At 39.5% G+C, this 21861-nt stretch overlaps 5 protein-coding genes across 9 annotated transcripts; 3 read left to right on the top strand and 2 right to left on the bottom strand.

Moving 5' to 3' along the window:
* Positions 1-28: 28 nt before the first annotated feature.
* On the top strand, positions 29-2484 carry LOC132203559 (tRNA-dihydrouridine(20a/20b) synthase [NAD(P)+]-like). 3 transcript variants are annotated; one of them, XM_059631417.1, is made up of 6 exons: positions 29-133; positions 245-295; positions 1426-1647; positions 1704-1904; positions 1958-2134; positions 2191-2484. In XM_059631417.1, the coding sequence occupies exons 2-6, from the start codon at positions 260-262 to the stop codon at positions 2341-2343; spliced, it is 789 nt and encodes a 262-aa protein (XP_059487400.1). In that variant the 5' UTR covers positions 29-133; positions 245-259; the 3' UTR covers positions 2344-2484. The 3 variants fall into 3 exon arrangements, with proteins under 3 accessions (XP_059487400.1, XP_059487399.1, XP_059487401.1); XM_059631418.1 differs by lacking the exons at positions 29-133; positions 245-295 and adding an exon at positions 1225-1365; XM_059631416.1 differs by lacking the exons at positions 29-133; positions 245-295; positions 1704-1904; positions 1958-2134; positions 2191-2484 and adding an exon at positions 302-1365 and having other exon boundaries at positions 1426-1566.
* On the bottom strand, positions 1916-4835 carry LOC132203558 (katanin p60 ATPase-containing subunit A-like 2). The gene is made up of 9 exons (XM_059631415.1): positions 4746-4835; positions 4198-4279; positions 4063-4133; positions 3430-3998; positions 3271-3383; positions 3019-3212; positions 2813-2966; positions 2671-2761; positions 1916-2618 (listed from the first exon to the last, which is right to left on the bottom strand). The coding sequence occupies exons 2-9, from the start codon at positions 4258-4260 to the stop codon at positions 2476-2478; spliced, it is 1398 nt and encodes a 465-aa protein (XP_059487398.1). The 5' UTR covers positions 4261-4279; positions 4746-4835; the 3' UTR covers positions 1916-2475.
* Positions 4836-4841: 6 nt separating this feature from the next.
* On the top strand, positions 4842-8621 carry LOC132203552 (A-kinase anchor protein 17B). The gene is made up of 7 exons (XM_059631405.1): positions 4842-4982; positions 5229-6045; positions 6098-6243; positions 6302-6518; positions 6573-6659; positions 6715-7219; positions 7273-8621. Exons 2-7 carry the CDS (start codon positions 5248-5250, stop codon positions 8541-8543), a joined length of 3024 nt encoding a protein of 1007 aa, XP_059487388.1. The 5' UTR covers positions 4842-4982; positions 5229-5247; the 3' UTR covers positions 8544-8621.
* Positions 8603-12753, bottom strand: LOC132203554 (neither inactivation nor afterpotential protein G-like). Of its 2 annotated transcripts, none has more exons than XM_059631410.1 (11): positions 12490-12753; positions 11290-11421; positions 10984-11186; positions 10648-10876; positions 10307-10587; positions 10076-10252; positions 9847-10003; positions 9662-9786; positions 9419-9602; positions 9135-9351; positions 8603-9079 (listed from the first exon to the last, which is right to left on the bottom strand). In XM_059631410.1, exons 1-11 carry the CDS (start codon positions 12521-12523, stop codon positions 8923-8925), a joined length of 1896 nt encoding a protein of 631 aa, XP_059487393.1. In that variant the 5' UTR covers positions 12524-12753; the 3' UTR covers positions 8603-8922. The 2 variants fall into 2 exon arrangements, with proteins under 2 accessions (XP_059487393.1, XP_059487391.1); XM_059631408.1 differs by lacking the exon at positions 12490-12753 and adding an exon at positions 12263-12466.
* Positions 9874-21755, top strand: LOC132203553 (eukaryotic elongation factor 2 kinase-like). Of its 2 annotated transcripts, XM_059631407.1 has the most exons (13): positions 9874-10012; positions 10091-10272; positions 16826-17081; positions 18084-18231; positions 18378-18550; positions 18691-19047; positions 19099-19178; positions 19229-19389; positions 19443-19634; positions 19697-19981; positions 20035-20220; positions 20271-20550; positions 20639-21755. In XM_059631407.1, exons 3-13 carry the CDS (start codon positions 16969-16971, stop codon positions 20749-20751), a joined length of 2088 nt encoding a protein of 695 aa, XP_059487390.1. In that variant the 5' UTR covers positions 9874-10012; positions 10091-10272; positions 16826-16968; the 3' UTR covers positions 20752-21755. The 2 variants fall into 2 exon arrangements, with proteins under 2 accessions (XP_059487390.1, XP_059487389.1); XM_059631406.1 differs by lacking the exons at positions 9874-10012; positions 10091-10272 and adding an exon at positions 16137-16431.
* The last annotated feature ends 106 nt before the right edge of the window (positions 21756-21861 follow it).

Here is a 21861-nt window from a genome sequence, read left to right as displayed (position 1 = left end):
TTGCCAACTTAAATTTGTTTGGTTGCTGTAATGTTGGTAATGAAACAAAATTTTTGCTACGCCCGTTTACATATGCCGACAACAAAAGACCGAAAGACGCTGCACGTTTTTAAGGAATTTCATAATTACATTGGTATTAATTCGCTACATAGCTCTTGTAAAATTAGCTTAAATATTTTAAAGTTTAAATTTTCTGTTCTGAATCTCCAGTGTATGTATGAATGCATTTTTTTATGTTTTACAGAGGTCTTCACCAGCAATGGCCAGCTTCTTGTTTAGACGCCAGATTCACCAGGTAAAGAATTAAATCCCGGAAAGAAAAATAGATAAAAAATTTCAAATCGGCAAATGCACATGAAATTGCATAAAAACATTTAAATATTTAAATTGAAACAAAAATGACCACCAAAGAAATTGACCGAGTGGACGTGGTGGATCTGTTTCGAAGCAAGAATTACTTGAAGATTTCGGCTCCCATGGTACGCTACAGCAAACTGCCGTTCCGCAAGTTGGTCCGGAAGTACGATTGTGACCTATGTTTCACGCCCATGATCATGGCAGACTCTTTTGTGGCATCTGAAGTTGCTCGATGGAACGAATTTGTGACGGACAACAGTGACCGGCCTTTGATTGCCCAGTTTGCAGCCAAAACGGTGGACGATTTTGTCACTGCGGCAGAATTGGTGCACCCATTCTGCGACGGCATTGACCTAAACTGCGGCTGTCCGCAGAGGTGGGCCATGCAGGACGGCTACGGTGCCAGAATGCTACGGTCTCCTGAACTAATCTGCGACCTAGTTAAGCAGGTTCGAATGCGCCTCCCGCAGCCATTCTCAGTCTCCGTCAAAATTCGACTAGAGAAAAACCGCCAGCTGAGTGTCGAGCTATGTAGACAACTGCAGAAGTGCGGCGTCACATTTGTCTCTGTCCATGGACGCACAGCTGCAGAACGGAAGCAGGCTGCTGACCACGAGTCCATTGGACTGATAGCCTCTGCCTGTCCGGGACTTCCAATTGTGGCCAACGGTGACGTCACCAGTCTGGAAATTGCGGACAGTGTTATTGAGAAGACCAAGTGTGCAGGAGTGATGAGTGCCAGGGGTCTTCTGCAGAATCCGGCCCTTTATGCTGGATTTGACAGGACACCTCTGGAGTGTGTAAGAGACTGGTTTGACCTTGCAGTGCCCACCGGACTTTCGTATGGGTGCTTGCACAGGCACTTGGAGATGATGTTGGAGGAGCAGTTGTCTGCTGCGGATAAAAGGCTCTTGCACTGCATGAACTGTCTTCCGGCGCTGCTGGAATTCATGCAGGAAAAGTTTCCTGATCATTTTTTGGCTTAGTTCGTGTGCATTTTCCTTTTTGGTAGTTGCTCCTTTTGAAGCAAACCTATGTAGTTTGTGATTTTTTAATTTAATTTTGCAGGGAACTGGAGAGGAGGAGGAAGAAGAGGAGGAGGAGGATGACACTTGGGATGACACTGTTTTGATCAAAGCGTACGACAAAGCTGTGGGTATGGCCATGGAAGAGGTGCAACGGAGGATGGAGCAGGGACAGATGGAAAACAATGAGGACGAAAAGAAAAAGACAAAAAAAAAGACTCCTCAGGGGAAAAGTAAAAAAGCAGTAACATCTAATGGCGCATTGGTAAAGCGAAAAGGTTTCAAAATTTTTGCAATATGAAAATTTTGATTTTTCTTTAGTGGGAGGTTGGAATGCCTTGCCAAGCAGTGTACACAGAGGATGGAGAATTTTACGAGGCCATAATTGAAAGTCTTAGCTTGGAGGACGAAACTTGTGTTGTTAAATTTCTGGGATTCAACAACACTCAGAACATGGCCTTGGAGAACCTTTTTAAATCTCAGGGAAAGGCGGCTGTGCGACGACAAATTGAACAAGCGCAGGTGAATTTTGTATTATTTTTTATTTTTACAAGTATAAATTTTCAATATTCTAGCTGGCTTTGGAATCCGAAGCCCAGGCTGCTGCTATGGAATGGTCAAGCCATGCTCCTGAGGTTACAAAAGCTGTGCCCGAGACCAAGATGAAGGTCAAGAATGAGCAGCCAAAGAGGCACCAAGCAAGTGCCTCTTATCCCCAACCAAGTTACCCGATGGATCCATCATTCCAGATGGTATATTATAAAATTGCTAATTCTCTTAAAGTCTTACGATGAAAATTAATTTTCAGAATATTCCTCCTCCTCCTCCAATTTCTCAATTTACTGCCCACTTGCCAGCTGACGAAGCAGAGGCTCTTTCTTCAATGTGCATGTCGTGGTACCTCAACGGATTTCACACAGGTTACTATCTTGGACTAAAGCAAGGTCAAAAGCCACAGTGATTAGTGTCGGAACAACTCTGGACCCAATAAGTGGAAGTGCAAATTTTGTTTTAATCTTCTCTAAGCTGATGATCAGTGACTATTAATTTAAAAAATACAGAAGCATGGTTGCTACTGCAAGATTACAAAATTTTAGCCTGAGCCGTGACTTTTCTCCCACTCCTTGTAGACGTTCTGTTTGGCACTAGTTGTGGGCTTTGTCATGGAAATCGCTTTCTCGACATCCTTGGTAGTCACATTCAACACTTTTAATTTCCCAGCCTTTGCAATGTTGCCTATAATTGAAAGAAATTCAATAACCAGTTGGTAAAAAACCTTTAAAAATACTGTCTGTCTTGGTTAGAGATTGCCTCAAGACACTCATGGCTGCTTCACGACACATCGTCTTTAAGTCGGATCCAGAGTATCCGTCTGTTAACTATTCCATACTTTATTTAAGTCACATCAGAAAAGACGAACAAAAACTAACCTGGGCAATGCTCTTGTAGTCGATATAGCAATTTAGGTTGGTGCTCCCATCTTCAGGCAGTAACTGTCGAATTATGACTTCCCTGTCTTCCTCATTAGGCAAATCCACGAAGATTCTTTTTTCAAATCGCCTCAGAATTGAGGTTTGAAGAGACCTTGTTAATTTTCAAATCAACATTTTAATAAGATGACCAAAAAATGTATTACCATGGCGAGTTTGTGATTGCTAGCACAAAAACCTGCTCTGCCGTAGAGCTACTCAGCCCGTCAAATTGCATTAGAAACTCTGCCCTAAGTCGTTTACTGCCTTCGTGATCATCTGTCGAGCGACAAGCAAGGGCCTCAAATTCGTCAAGGAAAATAACTGATGGTGCTTTGTGCTTTGCTGTCTCAAACAGAACCTACATATTTAATGAAAAATTTTAATGTTATTAGTTATTAATTTAATTTGGCACAAACCCTCATCAATTTCTCCGACTCTCCTCTCCATTTACTAACCACGCTTGTTGCCGTTATATTGAAAAATGTAAATTTTCCCTCGCTTGCAAGTGCCTTTGCAAGCATAGTTTTACCTTCAACCCAAATTTTAATTTTAATTTGTACAAAAAATCTAAATACCTGTGCCAGGTGGACCATAAAGCAAAACTGATTTCCAGGGCGATAAAATGCCTTGGAATAGATGTGGGTGTTGTAGCGGAAATATCAAGGTTTCCTGCAAAGCCTGTTTTGCTTTGTCTAGACCTATCACATGTTCCCATTTTACATCTAAGTCGGTGGTGACAATTTCTCTAGTTATGTTCTCTGACAACTCGAGGAGCTCGGGAGCCTTGAAAATGCTGGCTGGGGCTGCCGATTCCTTAAAGGCAGGAGGCTCTGATGGTGCGTCAGTTTCTTTGTTGTAGGACTGGATGTTCATCAAATCAGCAATATCGTCCGGCTTGGGATCTTTGGACTCGGACTTTTTGAGCCGGTTCTTCTGTCTGGCACTACGGCAGTCTTTGAGTGCGGCAAGCTCGTTCCGAGTGGGCTTTTCCAGCAGCTTGCAAACCTTTGGATGCTTTTGATACCTGAGGTAGAAGTAAGACTCATATTCCTGGAGGACAGTTGGAAGATCAATGTTGTCGCAGACTGAATACTGTGTTGTAAGGTGTGCTTCCAATTGCAAAGATTCTGATGTCTCAAAATATCTAAAAATAGAGAAATTCGGTTTCTTAATCTGGGGACAATGATTGTCGGTTTTAATCCTTTTACCCTTCATCTTTCAAGTACTGGTCAATGAGGTAAAGCAAATTTCTTTTTCGTTCCTTCGCCTTTTTGTCAATCTATAATTATTTAGAATTTTTTATTTTAAGTACAAATAAAACTTAGGAAATTATTGATTTTTACCACTTCATAATGAGCTTTGTTGTTGGTTTTACCAAACGAATCCTCACTTTTCCGTCTCATCATTTTCTTTATTTTAACTGATCTAAGAATGTTAAGAGATGTTTATTGTTTAAAGAAGTCAATACTATACTTAGGGTCGCATGGCACTAATTGTCACAGCTTTTATTGTTGCTAAGCAACGAAATCCGACAATATCATCTGATTGCACTGAGAAAAATTTCTTTTGAAAAATATGTTTGACTTGACGCTTTTTTATGCTTTTTCCTTGGAGTACAAATAAATTTGAGGCAAATAAGTATATGCAACAGATTTTTAAGCAAAATTTGCTTGAATTAATTATTTTTTACCATAACCGTAAACTTGGAGAAAAAAAATAAAAATCTCCTTTATAGGCTCGCGTGTCTTTGCCGCGCACATTTGAAATCAATCGTACCACTGATTTAAAATTTTCATGATCTGTATAAAAAATAAACTCTTATTAATGGTTATTTTTAAGAAGTATTTTTCTTATAAAAATAACTTGAAATTATAATTTAATAATCCCTCACCTCAAAAAGTAATTTTATAATACCACACAGTGCAAACATTTATCGAGTTTTTATTTGCTTTAGTTGGTAGCCCATGTAAACATTCCGACATGAATTTCGCCGATTTCGCCGGTGAAGAAGACTTGTAAGAAAAGTAGATTGATTCACAAAATAATTTTTAGTTCACCGACCTTTCCTCGTATTATTTGAATGGAATGCAGTTTCAAATTTTCATAACCGAAGTTCGCAATTCCTGAGGTAAAATTTAGAAGACCACTTCAATTATTTTCGTATTTAAATTTAAATTTCAAGTTGTTACAAAAAAGTATGGTAAAATCATTGTTTTGGATTTTGGATATAAATTTTTTCGTTTTGTATTAATTCGATCCAAAAATATTTGCTTTTTAATGTTTCTTATGTATGTCATTATTTTTTTTAAGATGCATGGAAAAAACAGAATGATGCAAAACACAGAAATCTAACATAATCATTTACCTGTTGCAGTTCTACAGCAGAGAGCAAAATGCAAGGGAAGGAAGGAAAACCCGCATCGTCGACTTCATGTCGAACTTGCACGGATACGTCGGACATAGTCCCATTACATACTTCACAGCACTTGTACCTGAAACCAATTGCCAGAATGAACATCTCCGTCCAACTTCCACAATTAAAGGCGCCAGGCAAATCCATCTCAAGCTGGGAAGTGATGGAGCGACTTCGCAAAATGGCCAAACCTGAGAAATTTAGTGTCCTGAAAGTGACCAAGAGTACGCTTGAATTTATAAGATTCGAGGGTGAGATTGACTGCAAGGCCAAGTTGAAGAGTGTCATAGACAGGCTTGACATGATGACAATCAAATTATCCGGCTTCCCGGACGCCCTCAAAGTACGGGCTGCTGAAGCCAAATTAGCATTTCCAACTCGACACATATGGGATAGCTTCTTCCGAGAGGCAAAGAATATGAATGAGATGAAGCCTGGTGAGCGACCGGACACAATGCACATTGGAAATTTACCATGCAAGTGGTTCACCTTGCCAGAACTTCAGGAGAAAGACCCGAAGCCGAGCGAGTACATTTTTAGGAAAGTGTTTGAGTCATTTGGAGAAATAAGATATGTCGATGTGCCCTGCAATGATCCGTATCGATCCAGAATGAAGAGCAAGTCGGCCATCAAGACATTTTCTTTTGATGGCGGTGTAATGTTTGAAGGCTACATTCAATTCAAGGAGTACGTAGGATTCTTGAAGGCAATGAGTGCTCTCAAAGGAATGCATTTGATGTACAAGGAGAAAGACAAAGTGCTTGTTGTGCCAATCAGAGTAAGAGGTTTATTTTTTTAATTTTTTTTTTTACCTTATTGAAATCATACAGGTTGACTTTGACAGAACAAAGCACATGACAGACCATTCCATCAAAAAGCGGCACGTTGAAAGAGAGAGATTGATTCAAGAGGATGCAGAGTTGTTGAATAAAGAAAGAAAATTTCTAGAGGAAGTCGAATCAAAGAAAGATCAAGCGTAAAGTACAATCGTTAATTTAATCTCTTTGTACTTAAAAGTTCTCTTAATCTTACAGTTCCAAAAAGAAGGAAGCTGAGGAGATGAATGCATTGCTAGAAGAAAAGCAGAAGATTGAACAGAAGCAGAAAGAGAAGCTAGAGAAAATTAAAAAAGCTGAGAAGCAGAGAAAGAAGATAAAAAAGAAGTTGGCTGAAGAAGAGATGAAACTTAAAATGGCACAAGCAAAACTAGAAAACGTTGAGCTTTTAGGCATGCTTCTCGAGAAAGCTAAGGTAAATCAGTAAGACTTTATAATGATAATCTTAAATTTTACCTTTTCCTTCTAGAAAAAGAAAAAGAAGGAGAAAAAGAAGAAAAAAGAAAATCCAAAAGAACCGATCGCAAATATAGTTCAGCAAGTTGTTGAAAGTGTTGTAAGTTTGCCTTAGGGAATCATATTTTTGTGAAACTTAAATAATCATATTACAGAAGGAGGAAGAAAAAGATTTGCTGGCTAATCGAGAATTAGAGCTCCGATCAAGACTGCTCCTAAAATACAAGAGGATCCATGGTAAACCACTTGAGGTCAAAACTGACAAAGATGCAGCAGCAGAGCCTGATCCTCAAGCGAATGAGGCTAAAGTGGAACCCTCCATACCGGTTGAAATAGTTGATAAAATTTTAGAGGAAAATTTTAGTGAATCAGAAGGAGAATTTGAGCTTGTGCATGAGGAAGACGACGGTTATAATCTTCAATCAGGCAGTGATGTTGTGATCGAGAGTGCATTGTCTTCAACTGAGAATGAAGAGGGTGAAGTCGAAGAACAGAGCGAGGAAGAAACCAAAGCCACTAGCTCAGAAGGGGAATCCCTATTGGTAGAGAGTGAATCTGAAGGTGAAATCAAGTCGGAGGGAGAAGCAAGTGAAACGGCCTCAAGCATTAAATCAGAGAAGTCAAAACTTGGATCTATCAAAGCTGAGAAGAAACAGAAAAGTAGTCTAATTTATAAATTTTTTACATTTTCTAAGAGATTTTTTTTCTTACAGAGAAGCACAAGAAAGATAAGAAAAAGAAACATCAGAAAGATAAGCTGGATAAAGTAAAACCAGTTAGCAAAGTAAAAGACACCCCAACAAAAGTCAGTAGTCACATAGAAGTGGTTTCTAACCACTGGAAGAGCACCACACGTCACTACACAGATCAAGATGGGAAACGCAGAGGTGACACTTGGATAGAAGGGAAGCAAGTGTATGAAATTGGAGACAGCCGTTTGCCTCCATGGCCATACCCTACAGACTTCTACAGCAGAGTACGAAACCCAAATGAAGCAGATGTTTACGACAAGTACTTCAACAAATTCCGAGACTATCCTCGAAGGAGGAGCGTGAGTAGAGAGCGACGCAGCAGGTCCCATAGTTTAGTTGGAAAGCGGGGAAGGAGTAGGTCTCGGAGCAGGGAAAGGTTTCGAAGGAGACGCAGGTCGAGTTCCCGGCGTCGATCTCTTTCCAGACGCAGATCTCACTCAAGGCACAGATCTTTATCCGGCCCAAAACACAGATCTAGATCGATTTCCAGACGCAGAAGATCAAAGTCGAATTCTAGACGACAAAGGTCAAGGTCTCTTTCAGGACGTAGGAGATCTAGGTCTCTCTCTAGACGCAGACCTTACTCGAGAGGTAGATTTGAGCGTTGGGGCAGATCATCTTCTAGAGAGCGGAAAAGAAGGAGCAGCTCGTCTCTCAGTTTTTCCAAAAGTAGATCTCGAAGTGTGGCTAGGGGTGTGAGCAGAAGCAGTGTTGACTTTAGGAGCAAGGTGAAGTCAAAGAGCAAGTCACCTCCACTCACTTTGAAAATTCAAAAGCCTCTCAAAAAGCCCAAAAAGGTAGTCATTTCTCCTCAAAAGACTGACAGCGGCAGGGAGAGACCTAAGCCCTTGATCATGAAAATGCCCTCCAAGAGACCTAAGAAGTTGCCCAAGGCTGAGTCAGTTGTTGAGGAAAAGCCAGTGGACACAGTGCATGTTGTCAAGGAGGAGATAGCAGAACCAGCAGTTGTTGAGGCTGCCGAAGTCTCTACTGTCACCCCTCCTCTCCCTGAGTCAATGCCCGATCGTGAGGATGAAAAGTCTCCTTCCCCAACTCTTGAGCTCAACAATTCCCCAATTAGGGAACCTTCTCCCATTCCTGCTGATTCCATTCCACTGCCCCAATCCCCTGCTAAAGAGGAACCACAAAGTGTGCAAGAGGTCCCAGTTTTTAACTCTGAATTGGCCGTGGACGATCCTCAAAATGAGGAAGTAAATTTGGAGTTGAACTAACAGTTTTCTCTGTTATAGTTTCTTTATTTGGAAGTACGGAAAAGAAATCATTTTTTTTTTTAATTGTTTTTTTTTATTGTCATGCACTCAAAACTGGAGATCAATAGAATACTAGTTGGTTTTAACGTCATTACTTCATAAAATTTGTGATAAAACAAACTTGAAATAAAGCGCGGAAAGATCATTTACACACATGACTAGTTTTTTTAGACAAGCTAGTAAGTCGTTAAAATTGGAATGGAGGAGATTTAATCATCATTGATAAAAATGGCATGTTTGTATTAATTTTACATATAAAATGGCACTTTGCCGCAGGGTTGGTTACAGTATATCACTTAACAAAAAAGGGGGGAAATCAGGGTTGATGGATGATCACAGCTTAATAAAAATAGTCGTACTTGACTGTCGGGTAATCGATTGTAAGGCGATTTGCAGTTCTTTCGGCTACGGCGATCAAAACTGTGTTTGGCGTGCCGGAGACTGGAGTTGGGAAGACTGAGGCGTCCACCACTCTTAATCCACCTACCCCTCTGATCCTAAAAATATACCAAAAAAAAATTAATTTGAAATCTATATTTGCGATAAACTTACAATAATTCCGGAGTGACCACAGAATGTCGACCCGAGCCCATACGACACGTTCCTCCAGGGTGATATCCTGTTATCGCCCCTGTCCTAATTATGCATGTCAAATAGGCATCGTCTTTCAAATTTGGCTTTCCGCAATGCTTGAATTCTGGCAGGTGCATTTTAGCGCCTAGTCTTTTAAAAGCCCTCGTTTTAGTGACTCTGGCAGCCAGCTTGAATGCTGGAACAGTTTATAATTTAAAGTTATATTTAATCATTAATCGTAGTCTTAACTTTCAATTTCTTACCTTGAGCCATGCATTTGATATCTTTGGGGTCGGTGAGGTATCGAGGATCGATTGCTGGCATGGACAAGGGGTTGCTGTCCTGCAGCTTGACAGTTCCTCTGCTGCGAGGTTGAAGGCACGAAGATAACAACACAGCTCCTTCCTGGCTTGAGTTTTTGGCCAATGGAAAGAGTCCGTGGAAAGTCTGCAGAGAATAAATATTTTTGTCACTGATGAGCCGGAAGATTAATTGACCACACACACCTCTGGCATGTAATTGGCTATGTTGCCGAGGACCGTCTCTTCTGGAGTGCCCATGGCAAACAACAGGATTCCCAGATTGGACGGCCAAACTGCCGCGGCACTCACAGCTGTGGACGCCAGCAGACCTTTTCGCAAAAAGGTTGTGTTTTTTATTTAATTTTCCATCGATAATACAATAATTCTACCTTCCTTGTAAAGCAGGTATCTGCCAAGCTGTCTTATTGAGCGCAGTTTGCTGAGGGTCAAACTCAGATTTGGCTTGGAAAAGCTGACATACAGGGGCATATTGAGATGGTCATGGAGGTTGTGACCCACTGGAAGGTCGGCCACAAATGGAATCCACTGCAAAAGGTCAATATAGCATTTGTTTAGCATTAAATTAAATATTTTAAATGTTAATTTTTAGTTCTCAACCTGAAATTGCTTTAGGTATTGCTTTGGCCCCAGCCCGGACAAAAGAAGCAATTGGGGTGTTCCAATGGCCCCAGCGCAAATGATGACTTCATGTCTGGCTAAAACTATTGCACCGCTGGTGAGGAAAACACCTTCGGCCCGCCTTGTACCAGGCCCCAAATCAGCCGAAAAGACTATCTGCAAATATTACGCTCTTGGTGAGTCACATAATTTTTACTTATCGTTTTTTACCCTTCCGACATGCGTATTGAGCATTACATGCAAGTTCTCTCTACCAAGCGCAGGTCGCAAGTAGCTCTCCAAAGTGCTCCATCTGCGACCGTTCCAGATCGAGTTTCGTGAGTGCCGAAATCCCTTTTCCGCCCACTCCGCATCCTTGGATGTTTCTCCTCCCAGTTCTTTTCCAGCATCCACGAATGCTGAAGTCAAAGTCTCACTAGTTGGCTCTCCACGGGTCAGTCGAATCTTAGGCACACACTTTTTAACTTGTTGTGGCAAACACAATTTTTCCCCTAATATAAGAATAGAAAATGTTAAAATGCAACAACAGGAGAAATACTTCTTTCAATTACCAGTCATCATATTGCGATAGGAAGTTTGCGGACAAGAATTGCGTGGTATAAGATCTTGGGGTCGTTCGCAAGTCAGTCGCTCTATTATTGGCCTCATAGTTTTGTAACCCCAACCTGTGCCCCCTTCGTTTTCCCATCGGTCAAAATCGGAAGGGACTCCGGGAAAATGCACCATGTAATTGAGCAGACCACTTCCACCTAAACCTCTTCCCCTTGGCCATGCAGAACTCTGGAAACAAATAGCAATAATTTTTATTTTAATAATTCATAATTATGGACAAATGTTAGAAAATTTTAGATAAAATAAAATACATATTATTATATTTTTGCTTTTACATGATTTTTAAGGCCAAGCTGGGAAGTATGTTGAGGTTCAGTCCGGTAAGCCCAATCGCTGACGGTATTTTGGAGCAAAGGTGCCGCCAGAGGCACCGAGGCGAGCCACCCAAATTCTGGGCCCGATTCCAGCAATAAAACCGACCGGTCGGAGTCCTCGGACAAGCGGGCGGCCAAAACGCAGCCAGCCGTTCCTGCCCCGACTGTAACAGAGCGTGAAATTAATCTCTATGATCATATCTCATGTTACTATGAGCAGAGAATGCTGGGACGAAAATAAAAATTATAATGCGCAGGAAGAAATACCAATAATGAAGTCGTAGTGCGTTTCTGGTTTGAGGACGATGCCAGGTCTTGAAGCGAACCAAGTGTTCCAAGTCAGCAAACTCAGACCCAGCACGCATCCAGCGCCAAGGACAGTCATGGCGCTGGAAAACGCTGGAAAATGATTATTATATTTTTATTTAACTGCAAGCGACAAATAACAAGTAGATTTGAGAAATACACGTGCATTTTATCATGAAAAAAGGTTGAGAGGGACTACTGGGGAAAAGCTCTGCTCATCGTCAGGGGTTAAACAAAATTCAGTCAATGAGTAAGTGACGAATTGATGAATTTTCAGATTGAAAATTACAATCCTGAATCTTGGTCATGTTTTTTAATAATTTTTTGAATTTCCATTCTTAAAAAGGTAATTTTATAAGATATTAAATCACGCTTGAAAATTTTGCAGTAAATTCATTTTCAAAACTTCGTTTTTTTTCTCCTCGGACATTTTTATGGCTTGAAATAATTTATTATGCGCTTCAATTTCTTTTTTTAAATCTTTAATTATTATTTTTTTTTTAATGAAGATTAACAGAAGTTATTTTTTAGGTGAAAGTTATTGGAACCTTCCACTTGGCTTTATACGTTGTGTGCATTGCGACTGTAGCTGTAGTTAGTAGATTTTAAATACAGGATTATCTTGCAAGCACCGCGCCTTTTGTTACTCGAGTCGCCTTGCACTCTTTCAATTTTTTACCCGCCACTTGTCACGCTACCTTGGAAATGAAATATTATTCCGCATTAAAACTTTACACGTTCAAAGAACAGTACTGAAATTTTGCATATACGTTCCCAAGATTGAGAACTGATAATGTGTTTGACACCAGCAACTTGGAGTTGTTGAGGAGAAATTCAATTTTACAAATGAAAGGAATTTCATTCAGAAGTGGGAAAATTACAATTCGTCAATTATCAAATCTCAAGGCCTACTTCCTCAACTATTTTAACTTACATGTTCGCTTTTTGGATTTCACCCTCATTTGTGACGATAAAAGTTGGGTGCGCATTCAATCGCCAACATCGCGAATGTGATACGTGACACCAAACACAACGTAGAAGTCAAAACGAAACCCCATCGGTGCATGATAAAAGAGTGCCATCGCGCGCGGGGTGTTTGGTGCTAATTTGGGAGTGCGGCCGGGGGTGGGTGAATGAAGGGTGGTTGTTTTTCGCACTCACCTCGGCCCAAGGCGGCGCACCCAAGCCGGCCCATGTCAATTGCTCGCGGCCGCCGCTCTCAGGCCCTCAGCATTTCCTTGCAAGGGTTGGCCGAGCAGACGAGTAGTGCCGCATTGGGGAGGGTGGTTTTCTTTCAGATGGCGCTCGGCGAGGGCAACAAACGAAACGCCGGCTGCTGCCGCTGCGCCAGCCAAATCGATCCTCGCTCTCGCTGCCGCTTCGGCATGGCAAAGGCTTCGATATTGTGCTGCCAGAAAATCAAAATAAACTCACGACTCGACTCGGTCGGCGGCTCGCGTGATGAAAATGCACCAGCCGCGTTTTGTATTCACGTTTCAATGCAATATTGGCATTAATTTATACAAAAATGTGAAGAGCGTTTATTTGGATTTGGCCCTCATTGAGGATTTTGCACCACAAGTCTAGCAAAATACGCCAAATTTGATGTGAATAAAAACGTCAAACAACCAAATTTCAAATCAATTTTTATGCTCAAACTGCAAACTGCATAGTAAAGTTTAGAGGTTCTAAAGTTTTTTTTTTTTTTTAAAGAATTCAAAATTCAAAAATTTAAATTCACATTTTATGTTTGCCCAAAAGCCTTTGATAAAATTATATTTTTTTTTCTTTTTTACCCTCAAATTTGAGCGAACAAATTATTTATTCATTTAGGATTTTATTTTAAATTAAAATTTTAAACTCTTATGATAGCTGTGATATGAAAAAATAATATAAAAAAATGGTCATTAATAATTTCTTTTTAGATTTCTTACACTAAAAAAATTGTTTGTAGGCTTTTTATTATTAACGATTGATTTATTTTATTAGTATAAATTAACCCTGAATTAAATTTCATTGATTACAAAATATAGAGCGAATTGAACCTATGACATTTGACAAACGTTTCAGGCATTTTGAGCTCTTGTCCTTTTGACCTTAGCAGAGGGATGAGTGAATAGCAAAGAGTTTGCGTTCAATGCTTATCTAATCCTCAAATCAGCACGTGAGCAAAAGATTAAATAAAATTTTACTTTGTTGCTCAACAACTGTAAATTGCTAGATTAAAATTTAAAATGCAAAAAATCACCAGATTCACCAGTGAAAGTCAATATAATTAAAACTCGGTCACAACTTTTAAGATTAATTTCATTATCTCTGATAACTGATAATAATTTCGAATTAATTACATTTTTAACAGAGTTTCATTGTTCAGTACGCTTACTCAGTTTATATTTATCTCTAGTCTGGAACTTTTGTAACCTAATGCGTAATTTAAGAAGCACCCGGCGCCCCGTAATCGATCAAATTGACTTAAAATGAATGCAGCGCCCTATCTTGTTTTTTTTTGTCGCAGTACGTGCAGAATATGCAGCCAGAGATTAATTGCGTGCAATATTTATAGACCTCTCTAAAAAAAAAACAAGCGTTGTGTTATCGATTCCTGATTTTCGCAATAGCCTCCCTCGTCCGTGGCCCAGTTGCAGATTTAACTTCTTCGTGGGTCGCGCCGTGTTTTTCATTTTTGCGTCTACTGCGTAGTTGGCCCAGCGTGAGAGAATTTCTTTCGGCAACCCTCGCCCCCCGTGCTCACATAACACACACGCGGCGTGACTTCTCTCTTTTATTTATTTACAACGGTGTGCTGCAGCGCAGGTCGCCAAACTTCTTGTTGTTTTGCCAAGCCGAAAAGCGGAGATAAACACAGAATGAAAAAAACAGCCGATATTATTGCTGCTATTATTAAGTCAGAGGCCCAGAGATTCGCGTATGCAGATCATCAAAGTGCCGCGTGTGTGTGAAAAAGAGAGGCATTGCAGACACATGACTTTATTTTCCCTTTAAACCTTGAATTAAAACATTTTGGATGCCGTCCAAAATCCGCAAAATGCTTCTTTTGCAGGCAGAAATGGATTTGCCTAAATCGTTTCAATTTTTATTGATGCCTTAAAATTAAAATTGGCACAAAATCACTCTCAATACAATAAGTACTAGCATATAATTATGGAAAAGAGCAAGAAATTTTCATTTATAAAATTTTGTATTGCAAAGTAGGATTTAATATTTTTTTTATTTCAGTCAAAACAAACTTACATAAAAATTACGGAAATAAAAAGGGATTATTCTATTTGGATTTTAATTAATATTGAATAGCATCTCTTCATAAAAAGCTAGTCAGTGACAGATTTTCACCTCTATGAGCATCTATAAGTGCCAATTTACATTTTTTTTTTTTTTATAAATCCATTCTTCTTTTTAAATTCATGATTCTTTCACCACGTTTAAAAAAATATTTGAAGATAAAAAAAACATTATCCTGTGCTACAGTATATATTTCATTGATTATTAATTTAATTTTCTTTACAATTGGTCAAAGAGCATTCAACTTTTTCAACAAGTGTGGGGAAGTCGGTGCCACACCTCACTTAAATTCCTGCTGGGTAAATTTTTATCACACTTTTTACTTCCCAGACGGCGACTAAAGCATAAAATATACAATCTCTCTCACATTCTGTTTATCAGGAAGCTAGCCAGTGTGAGCTTTATGTTTGGAAAAAATAAGTTTAACTGCGCCGAAATAATCCAAGATAAAATTGCATTATCAGCCGGTGTCAGCAAATTCGTGCTGATCAAAGCGTTTGCTCACCAATGCAAAAATATTTGCCGACATTACGAAAAGTTTTTGAACGCATTTTACTCCTCTTTTTTTTCAAATTTTTAGCCGCTGAAGCGATCAAATGCAGTTTATTTGTTAAGGCGCATTACCCACACCTCGTTGCAGAATTAACATGATTTAATAACTCATGTAACGCTGCGAGATCACTTTCATGGCAAATCACTTTTACTTGCTGTGTCTCAGTCGGTGAATGGTGTACTCGAGATTTAATGCCAAGGGCAAGACACATTGTATGTGAAAATGATTCGGGTCAGGACTCCAGAAAAATTTCACTGACCAAAATAAAGTCGTATCAAATTTTTGCTGACAGATTTTGAGCATCGAAAGCTTCTAGTGAATGAAATAAAAATCAATAGCAAAAAATTTAAAAAATATTTTTTTCAAGCCCTATACTCCTATAGTAAGCACAAGATTTTTAAATTAAATTAACACAAAAAATGTATTCGTAATTTTTATTTTTCTGTTGTAATAAGAAAATTATATTTATTTTACGCGTCATGCTGTTGGTGGCTCTGAAAAGTGTGGTACGTTTTTATTTTTTTATTGATTAAATTTTTTGAGCTGAATATTTATATAATTTTAACAAATTTTAATTGACAACAAATATCATTGTCATTATTTAATCTACTTTTTAATTTTTATTATTTAAATATGTGAAAGAGTAAAATAATTTTCTTCCACTTTCCATATTAAAACAAGTGCTTTTAATTTCAAAATAAAATAGGGCCTACGTGCGCCCAGACACATTTCCCAGCGCGATGCACCCAAAATATTTACTTTTTGCAACACACGGGCCGCGTGTTGTATGCACTAAAAATATACTGGCTCTCGTCATTCATAGATGCACCACTATGGGTGCATTTATCGCAGATAGCAGTGCAACCGCTAAAGATAGTCGGCTGACCTCCTGCGAGTTGAGTCTACGTGCCGCTCTCGCATCGTGTTAGGGCCGCCTCTGCGCAGAGGGCCCAACTTTGAGCGCCCCTAACCCCGGCCCCCGACGGCCCATCACAAAATTTTCCTCACTTCTCCACCCAAATTTTCCTCGTCTCTAACTTTGCTTCGACTGCGCATTCATTCACACAAAATTGCCGAAACCAAAGGCGAATTCGGCGTGGCAGGCGCTCCCCTGTCATCCGCCAAACAGTCGAGGCTTCTCGAACCAAAACAGAGGCATTAGTTTTGGTTGTGCTGTACTGCGCTTCGTATCGAGCAGCCATAAGCTGAGCAGACCGTCCACAACACAGTCGCCGAAGGACCATATTTAAGTGGGTTCCTTTTTGCATTTTCACACAACTAACGATATCTTAAGATCAATTCGGCCCGGAGACCTCGGCAGATTGAAATTCGGTCGCAATCGGCCGTGCCATTTGCTAAAAGCGACGAATTAATGCGGCACCACCCATTGCCCATCTTGTAAAGCAAAAGGCATGTCGGGTTTGCCGACGCGATTTTCGCAAGGTCAAGGAATAAGCCGAGTGCGAAACCTTGGTCGAGGTCAATACTAGCCGCGTTTAAATTATGTATCTTCCATAATTGCTCCTCGCCCGTGCACGCCGCTCCTCAAACATTTTTTTTTTTTACCATCATTTCTCTTTTGTTAAAAAAAAAAAAATAAATAATGAAATAATGAAAGTTTTAAAAATGTATTTTTGCACACAGGTGAAGCAGCGACGCAAAGGTTGCTGCTTGGCTGGGGCGCGTTCACTGACACGTCGGTGACTTCTCATGAATAACAAGATTTACCCGAGGCAGTCAAAACTCATCGTCAACCGCAAGGAGGTGCCTCTCGAGTCCAAGCGGTCATGCCTGCGGACCAGCAGAGAGTCGAAGATGACTCGGAATCTACGGACTCCATCATCCTCGAGCCCATGAACCTGTGCGATGTTTCCAGGCACAGGAATATCAGCCAGGAGAGGTGAGCACATCTTGCCTAAATAATTCTCATTTCATTGATCCAATTTCCCAATTACGACCATATGTTGACATGGCCCAAAAATGTATGCATAAAAGTGAGATAATCGGCCAAAGTGTAGTTTACAACACACGTTTTGAATACTCGGTCACTCACTTTCACCTCCATAGAAATATTTTAATTTTTTGAATAAACTTGCTGGCATGGATATTGTTGGCTGCGTAGTTAATGTTATTACTACAAATTAAATTTTAATTTTTGAAAAAAAATGTGGAAACGATGCGCTATTTTGATAGCTTTATTTTTATCTTGATATCGCAAGTTAAAAAATTTAACAAAAATAGATTAAAAAATATTACAAAATTTTTAAATTTGGATGTTTTTTAGGCAGTTGAGATTTTGATTCGCTCTATTTGCTCATATCTAAATTCTGCATGCTTGATAGTTTTCATCAAAGTATTCGATCAAATTCCTTTCCAGAATGAGCTCAATGAGCTTGGTATAAACCTCTAGCTGCATGCAGGGTCGCGCAATTTGAATTTTAAATCGTTTCATTAACAGCGTTGGAAAACAATGGGTGTGAATTAATCATCCAAGGGATATTATATCAAATAGGCCACATCAGCTTAGCCAGGGGAGTTGAATGCGCCTTTATTTCATTAAGAATCAGATACAAGAAGAAGAACACGGCATAATGGTGCAGGTGGTAGTGCTTTTGAATGCCAATCGAATTATGCGGCTTCATTCCTCAAAAGTTCTATTAATAGAATTACTAATTTATTAGTTTTGATTGTAATTTCTAAGGAGATCCACAAGATTTTAAATAGATATATTGGAATATAATATATTAATATTATATTAACCAAAATAACCAAGAATTTATAATTTTATTTAATTAATTATTGTTAAATTAATTTTTTTTGCATTCATTTTAAGACAAATCTTTATTTACTTTCCTTTATTAAGTTGCTGAAAATTCTAAAAATATATTGAAATATTTTTCAGCTCCGACGGCTCGGAGTCGCCAACAGGGTTACCACCAGCAAACCCCAACCTCTTCTTCAGCGCTGCAATGGGTCCTAAGAAAGAGAAGGACAATGCTGAACAACGCAGACTGAAGAGAGTGAGAACTTGGCGCAGGGCCATTATGAAGGCAAGAAAGCATTACTTTTTCTTGTTTTGTTAGTGTCGGCCAATTTCGAGATCAAAATAAAAACGAAACAAATCAAATTGTATAACAGCTTAGGACTTCTTTGTTGCGGTGCGAGCAGCCTGGCTGACATTGATTTTGACTTTTAGGCACGTTGCAAGGGAGATCCCTGGGAAAAGTTCCACCTTGATGAATACCCAACGGAAAAGGCTCGTCGTTACCGGTACAACGCACTTCGTAAAACTTGGGTTATTGATGATTGCTTGGTTAAAATGGAGCTGGAGCCTTTCAACCATGGCGCCATGCGGGAGTGTTTTCGGATGTAAGTTCTTATTATTTCAAGAAAGTTTTATTGTAAGTTGGAAGATTTATAAATAATTTCACGTACACATTATTAATTTTTTAATTTATTTTTATGCATAATAATAGCTAATGGAATTGATAATGTTAAATTCTGTTTAGGAAAAAGCTGAGTAATTTCACTCAGTGTGATGATTGGAAGAAGGACAGCAACAACTATGTTGCCAAACGTTACATGGATGAGGTTGAACGGGACGTCTACTTCACCGACGTCCAGCTACAGATGGACGCAAAACTCTGGGGGGAGGAGTTCAACAGGCACAACCCACCCAAAAAGGTTGACATTTTCCAAATGGCGATCCTCGAGTTTCCACACAGGCAAGGCTGCCCTCTGTTCCACTGCGAGCACTTCATCGAGGGTGAATACGTCAAATACAACTCAAACTCTGGCTATGTGAAGGAAGACAAAGACCACCTTAGGCTTACCCCTCACGCTTTCAGTCACTTCACTTTTGAAAGGCAAGTCTTATTAAAATTTCCGAAGCTGAATTCTAATTTTAAAATTTTCAGATCTGGTCACGAACTGATCATTGTGGATATTCAAGGCGTTGGAGACTTGTACACTGATCCACAAATTCACACTGCATCTGGTAAGCAGTTTGTTTGTTTTTTTAAATTTAGGAAACTTATTTCTTCGTAGGAGAGGAATATGGCGAAGGAAATTTGGGAGCAAAAGGCATGGCTTTGTTTTTCCATACTCACGTCTGCAGCCGCATCTGCAAGAGTCTTGGATTGTCTCGTTTTGATTTGGCCCCATCTGAATACAACGACAGCACCATGAAGGATTTGAAGGACTCGCAGGTACGCTAAAGCATAAATTTTATTCTTTTTTATATAATTGTTGATCTATATAGGAACGCTGCAAAACTATGATTCGTGGTCAAGAGGAAGTGTGCGTGATGCCGTCTCGCTTTGATAAGCAACGGCTCTTGATGCACCGTCTGCCACGCACTATGTCTGAACCACTCGCGCGCCCCAGGACTATCTCTGAATCCAGCAGCAACTTGACCTCACTCACTCCACCAGAATCACCAACTCGCTGCATCGTAAGAATTTTGAGAATTCCGTTAAAACCGATTAGTAATTTCATTTTATTTTAAATTTCCAGTCATCTGAGGATGTTGAGGAATTCTTGCACTCAAGCCACAACCAGGTTACTTTCACAGTGTCCTGCTCGGACAGCGACTACGACTCAGTCAGTGCTTCAGACACAGAACGATCATTGATTCGCAACAGGCGTCGCCGTATGGAATCTGAGAGTGGATCAGTTATTGATGATGATGAAAAAATGGACTTCCATCTGCAACTTGCTCGTCGCTCCAAGCCATCTTGCATTCAACCACCAAACCCGGATGACCTGGAGGTTTCTACTAAGGACTCTGTTCTTGGACTGGTGAGTTTTTTTTAGACAATTAATTTGATTTGGAACTTCATTAAATTTGTTAGGTTCATCTGGAGTTGTGCCGCTATCATGAGCTCTGCCGCTTTACCAACCTCAACAGCTCAAGCTATGATCAAGAAGCCGCATTGTTCCATCTGGAATACGCTGCTCGTTGCGGAATACCGGAAGCTCGCACGGCCTACGCTAGGATTTTGCTTGGACTGCAGCACGACATTTTGCCTGATTTAGAGGTGAGACAAGTGGCAAAATGAAGAAATTTTAAATGAACAATTTTTAACAGTTGGAGCATTCGGTTGAAAATGAAGACAAAGGCTTCTCAATGCTGCTTGAGGCTGCTTCTGCAAGTGACATGGAGTCGATGGTCTTGGTGGCCAAAGCTTACGATACTGGCATTCTTCTTGGATCACGACCTATCGATTGGTGCCAGGCCGAGTATTGGTACGAGCGTTCTGCAGACGAAGGTGGCAGTGACAATGATCCACCATACCAGCTGTCTGCAAGATTGGCTGAAATGCTTTGCATCGGAGGACCTGGGCTTCCGAAAGATCCATCTCGAGCTGGTAAATTATTATTTTTTTATAGTTTTTTGTTTTAGTCCTATTATTCTAAAGTTTTTTAGAAGGATAAAATAAATGTGTGATTTTGTAGGTGAGCTTTACACGGAGGCTGCCGATGCTGCCATGGCTGCAATGAAGGGCCGCTTGGCCAACAAGTGGTACCAGCTGGCCGAAGAAGCCTGGGCTATGTGCGAGGAAGAGTAGATCTAATGGGCAAGCCGAAGACCGGTCCAGCTTGGTTGAGGTTGGTTGTAGTTCCTTGCAGGAATCAGGATTTCAGCTGATTTCCCATGCTGTCTGACTGGTCTGTTGGTCTTGAGTAGATTTGAGAATATATTACACACTTAACTTCTTTGATCTATCAATATCAAATAATGGCTGTCTATTAGAAACGGAATTTTTTTCTTCATATATATGCGTGAAAAGATTGTTACATCTAAATACAAAAGCAAATTGAATATTGCTTGGATTGAAAAAAAGAAAGTCTAAGAGAGTATAAGAGATCGATGAGTTATGCCACGTTTTGAAATAGGGGAACAAGAGAGAAAACCAACTAACCTTTCCTTTGGCACATTAAACCCTTTGATCTCCAGATAATGGATTGTTACCCATTCAATAAAATACTATTGTGATTTCTAAACATTGGAAGGGCTGCCTGAAAAAAGTTTGACGAGTGGTATATAAATCCAAAAATGACTGATTTCTAAAAGAGAATACTGTTCATTCTGTAATTTTTTTCATCTGATATGTTACTTTTGCTAAGTTAATTATTGTCACTCATAGTTTTTCATTAACTAGTTTCCCATTTTAACATTCTTCTTTGTTTTAATTACCATTGCTCCTCCATGAATTTTGCCATAATGATGTGCTTGCTCTGCTTGCAAATGAAAATACATATTGCCCTTTGATGCATTTAGTTACAAAAGAATACTTTTTAACTGTAAAATACTAATTTTAAAGAAGGTGCTTGAAACTTAATTGTGAATTATCACACTAATATACTGAGAAAGATGGGAAGGGAGGGCTTAGTAAGATTTAGCATAAGAGCAAGAAGTGTCACTTAACATGAACTTATCTGAATTATTTCTTTATTCATGGTCATGACATAGCCGATCTAGTGTATATCACTAAATGTTTGTATATTTGCTATAATTAATTTTTCTGTATATTTGTGATGATATCAATAAAATGAAAATTGAGAAAAATAAGTATTTGGAGTATGATAAAAATCAAAAGATTCCCCTCCTATATCTGCAGATTTGAACTATAGCAGCAATAGTTTCAGGAAATTTATTAATCATATCAAATTTCAAC

Source organism: Neocloeon triangulifer, unplaced genomic scaffold, assembly GCF_031216515.1.
Source record: "Neocloeon triangulifer isolate White Clay Creek 2 clone unplaced genomic scaffold, ASM3121651v1 ptg000017l, whole genome shotgun sequence".
NCBI classification, from domain to species: Eukaryota; Metazoa; Arthropoda; class Insecta; order Ephemeroptera; family Baetidae; genus Neocloeon; species Neocloeon triangulifer.
This window is presented reverse-complemented; position numbering and strand designations above follow the sequence as displayed.

Coding starts and splice junctions, on each gene's coding strand:
- LOC132203558 (XM_059631415.1), bottom strand. CDS start 4,260: ATGATGAGACGGAAAAGTGAGGATTCGTTTGGTAAAACCAACAACAAA. Junction 4,134..4,197: donor ACAAAGCTCATTATGAAGTG/GTAAAAATCAAT, acceptor AAATAATTATAG/ATTGACAAAAAGGCGAAGGA. Junction 2,619..2,670: donor ATCTCTAACCAAGACAGACA/GTATTTTTAAAG, acceptor TTTCAATTATAG/GCAACATTGCAAAGGCTGGG.
- LOC132203553 (XM_059631407.1), top strand. CDS start 16,969: ATGCCTGCGGACCAGCAGAGAGTCGAAGATGACTCGGAATCTACGGAC. Junction 18,232..18,377: donor GGCGCAGGGCCATTATGAAG/GCAAGAAAGCAT, acceptor TTTGACTTTTAG/GCACGTTGCAAGGGAGATCC. Junction 19,982..20,034: donor AGGACTCTGTTCTTGGACTG/GTGAGTTTTTTT, acceptor TAAATTTGTTAG/GTTCATCTGGAGTTGTGCCG.
- LOC132203559 (XM_059631416.1), top strand. CDS start 399: ATGACCACCAAAGAAATTGACCGAGTGGACGTGGTGGATCTGTTTCGA.
- LOC132203552 (XM_059631405.1), top strand. CDS start 5,248: ATGCAAGGGAAGGAAGGAAAACCCGCATCGTCGACTTCATGTCGAACT. Junction 6,660..6,714: donor AGCAAGTTGTTGAAAGTGTT/GTAAGTTTGCCT, acceptor ATCATATTACAG/AAGGAGGAAGAAAAAGATTT. Junction 7,220..7,272: donor AGCTGAGAAGAAACAGAAAA/GTAGTCTAATTT, acceptor TTTTTCTTACAG/AGAAGCACAAGAAAGATAAG.
- LOC132203554 (XM_059631408.1), bottom strand. CDS start 12,317: ATGCGCACCCAACTTTTATCGTCACAAATGAGGGTGAAATCCAAAAAG. Junction 10,877..10,983: donor AGCTTGGCCTTAAAAATCAT/GTAAAAGCAAAA, acceptor ATTTGTTTCCAG/AGTTCTGCATGGCCAAGGGG. Junction 10,004..10,075: donor AATACCTAAAGCAATTTCAG/GTTGAGAACTAA, acceptor GACCTTTTGCAG/TGGATTCCATTTGTGGCCGA.